The 7,166-nt window shown below is 41.1% G+C and overlaps 1 protein-coding gene across 1 annotated transcript in view; it reads left to right on the forward strand.

Annotated features, from left to right (window-relative positions):
• Positions 1-4,164, forward strand: part of Tapt1 (transmembrane anterior posterior transformation 1) — a 61,340-nt gene extending 57,176 nt beyond the window's left edge. Inside the window, exons 13-14 of the mRNA XM_045130182.1 lie at positions 187-347; positions 2,134-4,164. Of these exons, the coding sequence (XP_044986117.1) occupies positions 187-347; positions 2,134-2,363 (391 nt within the window). The 3' untranslated portion in view covers positions 2,364-4,164. The remainder of the gene's footprint in view (positions 1-186; positions 348-2,133) is intronic.
• The last annotated feature ends 3,002 nt before the right edge of the window (positions 4,165-7,166 follow it).

Below are 7,166 nucleotides of genomic sequence, written 5' to 3' on the forward strand. Positions count from 1 at the left end.
AGACAAGTGGTAGAATTTCCTGTGTGTCCTAGGGAACTCATGCACCTTAAAGCCCACATCCCCTGACCTCCTGGGCCCATCCCTTCTCTTGCTGCTGCATACCTACTAGAAGGCAAGGTAGAAAGTGGCATGTACAGTGATTCAAGTTAATTCTAACAGTGGTGGTTTGTTTTGTGTTCTGTTTAGTTTGATATCCCTGAAAATACTCAATAGTATTGTGCTGTTGGGAAAATCATGCCAATATGTGAAGGAAGCCAAAATGGAAGAAAAGCTATTTAATCCTCCCCCTGCCGGCACTCCAGGAAAAGCATCTAATAAATCCCAGAGCAAGTGCAAGTCCTCTCAAGGTATGTTTGCTTCTTCTCCCCCCTGAACTGTTGTCAGTGTGGACTTGAACGCCTGCAGAAACACTGTTCAGTAAGGGTTAGCAGTGCTTTACAGACTTGCTCTTTCCTATCTTGCCTTGTCTGGTCTTTTCATAAACTCACCACAAATGCATATGACATGGTACTGTCTTTACACCTGTACCACACCTGGTATAGGCCAGAGGAGGGACACAGCAGGGAGGAGAGGGCAGTGTCCCTGCTCTGGTGGAGCCTGCTCTAGATTGCTGGAGGAGGGGAATAGTAGTAAGTGGGCCATGTCAGGTGGCAGTGGGCATCGGGGACATGGTCCCTCCCTCTGGTCAGGAGATAACTGAGCAGAGCTCCTTAGTGTGTCAGAGGCTGACAAAGGCCAGGTGGCTGGAGGGGGAGGACACTGCACAAGGGCCTGAGAGACTCAGAGGGCTCCAGTTCACCCATAGCCCCGTGACTGTTGCGAGGTCCTTGGCTTTGACTTGGAGTGGGTAGGAGCAGTAAAAGACCCATTGAAAGGACACTTTGGGAAAGGCCAGCATGGGCTAAACCTCGGTGGCCATAATCATACAACAAACTCAAGGAGAGAGCCAAGGGGAGGAGCTAGACTACAACCTGCTCTGAAGTAAGCTCATGCTAATCCTGTTTTATCAGAAGATAAAGTGATATCAGAAGTTACAGAGGATTCTTTTCATGATAAAGAACATACAAGTACTATTAATAATATGCAGATTTCATTTATTTACGAGGTAGTTCGTAGTGGCTGAGTTCTGTTACTTAAGTAATTGTGTGCTTGCTGTCAAGAAGGTGGCCACTAGATCTTGTAATGAGAAGTAAGTTTAAGATGACTGTCTGTGAAGGATGTCCTAGAAGTCAAATGACAACAGTCTAGGAACCATGAAGGAGAGTGTGGACGTCAAGCCATAAGGAAGGCATGAACAGTAAACATTGCAGACAGCATCAGGCTTATCACCTCAGTGGCAGAAAGCAGCAGTGGGATGGGTGTGGGTATGCAAGGACTGGTGGATGTGTATGTACTCCCAATAGCACTGGGATGGAGAGTGTGCACAGAGATGGGTGGATGTGTATATACTCCAAGTGGCAGTGGTCTCAGCAGGTGTGTACACATGGCAGAACTCATCAGGCTCTACATTTTAAATAGGCCAGTTTGTCTGTGGTTCATTTTTGTCCCCATAGCCAGACCCTAGGATTCCTGTGGCCTAACATAAATATTCATGGTTAGGTTGGGTGGTTTTCTGCTCAATATGGACTTTTTATCCTCTGAGCACTAATCAGGGACAGCTAGCTTCCAAGAGCCTTGTGTTTGGGGTTGGTATGGCCACAGGCTAATATACACCTTCAGAAGGTGTTGATATTACTGTAAATCTTGCTACAATGACTACAGAGAAGAGGTGAAATACGCACGGGTCTGTGTAGCTCCTCCCCAGAGTCCTGAGTGTTACTTTTGAGGTCAAGCAATAGTCTTAGTAGGAAGTATTCACATAGGAGGGAGCTGCAGTGTTGAAGTGAGAATCTTTCCAGATTTGGGTGGTGATGTTATATACGGTCAACATAATACAACTTTCTGAAAATTTAGTTGCGAAGAGTTAGTGTATATGTAAGTTCTACTGTCAATCGTGGCTACTTAGTACACATTTGAGTCATTGTTGTACCTAAGAGGGAGAGAAAGAAAGACACTTTTTAGTGCAACTGAAATGCTTGTACTTACTATAAATTTGAAGTTACTTTCTAATTCAGTGGATCTACTTTTCCACAGGTCTTTCCACAGAAGAAAACCTGTCTGCTTCAGTCATCAGCCAGCCTGTTCATCAAAAGGAAAATGTCATACCCTTACTTGTGACCAGCAATTCTGATCAGTTTCTGACAACTCCAGATGGTGATGAAAAAGACATAACACAGGAACATTCTGAACTAAAACACAGATCCTCAAAGAAAGATTTGTTAGAGATAGACAGGTTCACAATTTGTGGAAACCGAATTGACTGAATTCTGTGGTGCATGAGGTGAAGATGCCGGGCCCTAGTGCACCAAATACTGTGCCACTGGGACAGACATGCTAAAAATGGCACTTAAATATTTATTTAAAAACTTAAATTATTAATGGCAAGCAAATCTTAGTATCTTTCTTCCAGTAATGTGATCTGGTAGGAGATCAGATCACAGAACAGCAACCACCGGCCATGACTCTGGGAGCCTCAATGGATGACAACAAGCACTTCCTCCTGCTTGGCCAGGGCACAGTATCGTTTCCAGACCCAGCCTAAGCAGATCAAGAGTTCTTTGTTTTTGTCAGCCCTGTCCTCCAGAATGTTGAATATTGCCTCAAGGTCTCTCCAGTCTAAGGACAGACCTGGGAAACTGTGAAGCTTTCATCATGAGTTCCCTTTCTCGTCTCATACTATCGTCACAAACTTTTCAAACTACTTCATCTGCCAAAGCATTTAATAAAAATTATTCAATATAATTCAGGATAAATGTTGTTGCGACCAGAGTAATCCCTAAAGATACATCTGAATTAATCAGTGTAAAGGCTTCCTCAAAGCAGCCACGATGAAGAGCAACAGTCTATAGAAAGAAAGCCCTAAGCCAGGTCACTTACTTGAGAAAAAACGTGAATGAAGGCAATGCATCACTGAGAAATGTTTCATAATTCTTCAATTTACTCTCTACAATAAAATGTGAGCTGTGTGTTATTTTACTTGCAGTGATAAAACAGAAATTTCCTTACCAAAAGGCATTTTTTACTGAAAAAGTAGAGCATCGTTAACTGTAAGGTATAATTAACTGGTTTGTTTTAAAACTAATAGCTTCATCAATTATTGCAGCTTAAAGGATGTGGTATTGAACAGGCTAAATATTATTGGTGCAGCATCCTGCTAGTTATTGAATGCATATGTCCTTCAGTGGTGCCTGGGGGTCTGGGCTCTGGGCAAGGTGATGGTATAGCTGTTAGAAGATGCTCTCATGTGTTTTGGACACCTGTCTGGACCAGGGGAGACATTTGAGTGCAGATATTGGGAACAGCTTCCAGAAGGTGCTTTTTGTTTTTTTGTTTGAGATTCCATTTCTGCTTAGTTACTAGTTGGTGGCCTGCATCATAATATAAGTTATTTCTATCCCATTTCATCTTGAGAATGTTTTCTGTATTTCTATAAAAATTGAACAATTCTGATTTCAGAACTGTCCAGAAGTTGGTACCATTAATTTTATTTCCCTTGAGTTGTGAAAATGAGCTCTCATGCAAATATTTCAAGTATATTTATATGAAGGCAATTTTTAGGGATTTGTCTATTTCCTGGGTAAAATGTAAAAGAAGCTGTCATGCTTTGGCTTGTTCATGCAGGATACAGCACTCATTTCTAATGTTTTGCACTAGTGAAAAAAATCTGAAAATTGATGTTGAAGATATTTTACAGATATGCCTTGTGAAAGCAGAATGTATTTTTAATTAAAAATGAACATTTTAATTGTTTTGTGTATGCTTCTGTGGTCCCATTTTAAAACTATCCCCTTCTTCATCATCTTTTCACCAACAAAAGAACAGCATTAATGGTGGTGAGTAGTAGTTGGAGGAAGCATTGCCAAAAGGCCCTGAGCAGAGCAAGAACCTGGTTTGGGTCACCTTAAATTTTCTGTTTCTCTGTTGTTGTTTCAGAAGGTTTTCATTTCCTATGCAGGCACTGTTGGGAGTGTGGGATGATACTCATTTCCTGTCATAATGGCATTCAGTACTAATTTTATAAGTGCATCTTGTGTGAAACTCAATAAATTGAATTTTATAATCTTTTGTAAAAAGGTCACTGAATTTATTTTAAGAATGTTTACTGATATTTTTGCTGGAATGGATTCCTCTCTCTTAATAAGAATTCATTTAAAATTTACAAATAATAGTGCATTACATTTACTCTTGTTCTCAATGGTGGCAAAATTTTGTATTTAAAGAATATCCTGGGCCTTGGCTCACAGACCATTTAGTACCTTTTAACACATGGAAGTATTTGCATCTTACAGATATCTTTAATGTCACACAATGTCCTTTTCACTTAGAGGAGCCACATTCAAGATAGGTTTTTTTTTTTTTTTTTTAAGTCTAATTAAGGCACAACGTTAGTCAGATGTTTACTAGCATTTACTGTAGATCAAAATAGAAATGTCACATTCATTCATAGATTTGTCCAGGCTCCCCTATATACTTTTGCCAGCTTCTAGACTTTTATTCCTTATACACAGTATAAAAGAAACTTGATATAATTAGCTCCTCAGAAGCTACCCTGCCACTTCTAACTCAGCAGAGGAGGTAAGTTCACAAGATCATTTTAAATGACTATATTTTCATACATTGACTTTTTGTGTCTATATTTTCCACTAGAATTTTTTAGCTGTTTGGTATATGTCTGAACTGTCCTGAGGGGATCAGCAAGAAACACAAAGCCTCTTCCTGCTGGGAAGTCTGGCCACAAGCTGTCCAGTTAGCAAATGGCCGGTCAGGCTTATTTCAGTCCTGAACTAAACACAGTTCACACTTTAATGTAAAGTTGATTTCCCCTGTATCTGCTTAAGATCAACGCTTCCATAAAGCAAAAGAGAAGTAGGAATTTGCTCTCTGGGTGGTATAGAGTTTTACCTGACTCCATAGCAACCTTGTTGAGAATTGCATTACATGGGACCATGTGCTTAATTCTCACCTAGGAATTGTACATTCCAATTTAAGGTCAGGACATAGGACTGTGGGTTCCCTTCCCACCAGCTGGAACTCAGAGAAGCTGGTGGCTTGGCCCCAACCATATAAGTAAATATAAATACACAGCACCCCAGGGCAGAGCCACCACTGACTCCAAGGCTCTGAATACCTCTGAAGAGCAAGTTGCTGATTAACTTAGAAAACATACTATGCAATAGAGAAACAGACTCATGGAATGAATGTCTTTGGTATAAATCTGACCCTAGAAGGTTTGTGTTCCCCAGAAATCTGAAGAGATTTATTGACAGCTTGACATAAAAGACATGAGGTGTTAAGAGGTCTAACATGCTAAATCATGCTTCTAAAAATACTTCTATGGTACTCAATGTTTACTGGATTTTTTTAATGAGGAAGAAGATAAGGATCCTTCTGCCTTGAATTTTCAGAGGTCACTCTACACATTGGGATTGGACATTGAAATTTCTCACAAGTGACAAAGTGATTTGTTCACATAACCCTACAGAGCAGATATTTCCTCTGTCAGGAAGTATGTGTACTGTAAGAGTAAACTACAGCTTAATAGCAAATAAGTGGGGAAAAGGAGTAAATCAAGAGCACACAAAAGGGCTGGAGAGATGGCTTAGCGGTTAAGCGCTTGCCTGTGAAGCCTAAGGACCCCGGTTCGAGGCTCGGTTCCCCAGGTCCCACGTTAGCCAGATGCACAAGGAGGCGTGTGCATCTGGAGTTTGTTTGCAGAGGTTGGAAGCCCTGGCGCGCCCATCTCTCTCTCTCCCTCTATCTCTGTGTCTGTCGCTCTCAAATAAATTAAAAAAAAAAAAAGCACAAAAAATGTCTGAGGTCATGGGTGCTGTGCAGGTGACTGATGAAGACATCCCTATGCTATGCAGTATTCATTAAAGGCTGCATCCAGAATGCTTTAGGTTAGCTTAAGGAAGATGTTTGTTGACTGCAAGGTACTGAGAAGACATTGGCCTTGTGAGGGAATTGTGATCTGTGAAGTTGGCTTCACAGATTGAACAGTGGATCCTCAGCAGTGCTGAACAAATGGTATTGTTGGTCTAAATTTCAGAAGAGCACTGACAAGCTGTGTACGCCTTCCAGCAGCTCTTGCATAAGTGCAAAATGCACACAACATGCAAAAATATGATTTAATGAAGGGTCAGGGGGATGTACCCTAGTGCTACCTGAACTGACGGTACTGGTAGCTTTTATTCAGATTTAGGCAGTCAGAGCTTTGGGGAGTCCAAGTATATGAACGATCATCAGTTGTTTGTTTAGATTTATTTCATCAGGAAGTCTTGGAGAAGCTGTGAGTTCCTGTCTTCAAGAGGTTCTACTGGAGGCCCATAGTCGTCTTGGTCTCCAGGGTTAGCCTGTGAAAAGATTAACCTTTTCCAAATTATCTTAATCTCCACATCTCCCCCTTTTCTTTTAAAAGCAGCCTGATAAACTAAATATATTGTTGCTGATGAGTAAATATTTTTAGGTTGATCCCTCCAATTGTACAAAGAGTGAACAAAGTATAGATAATTAATCCAATAGCCACCAAAATGGAAGTCTATTGCAATCTGGTTCACATTACTGGCAGAAAACACCTGACCAAGAGCAATTTATGGGGGAGGGGGAGAAAAAGGTTTATTTGGGCTCATAGACTTGAGAAGCTCTTCATGGCAGGGAAAACAATGGTATGAGCAGAGGGTGGGCATCACCTGGCCAACATTAGGTAGTCAACAGCAACAGCAGAATGTGCCAAACACTGGCAAGAGGAAGCTGGCTGTGACACCCATAAACCCACCCTCAATTATACCCTGCCTCCAGGAGGCTTTAATTCCTAAATTGCCATCAGCTGGGGAACAGGCATTCTGAATACCTAAATGTATGGGGGACACCTGAATCAAACCACCACATTCTGTCCCTGGCTCCCATAAACTGATAACCATACATGATGTAAAATGCAATGCACTCATCCAACTTTTAAAAAGTCCCCATAGTTGTTATCAATCCAAAAGATGTTCAAATATTCCCATAGTCCAAGGTCTTATAACTGAGCCATAACACCAACCTCCCCCTTAAAAAAGAAACACATA

Source organism: Jaculus jaculus, chromosome 11, assembly GCF_020740685.1.
Source record: "Jaculus jaculus isolate mJacJac1 chromosome 11, mJacJac1.mat.Y.cur, whole genome shotgun sequence".
Lineage (NCBI taxonomy): Eukaryota > Metazoa > Chordata > Mammalia > Rodentia > Dipodidae > Jaculus > Jaculus jaculus.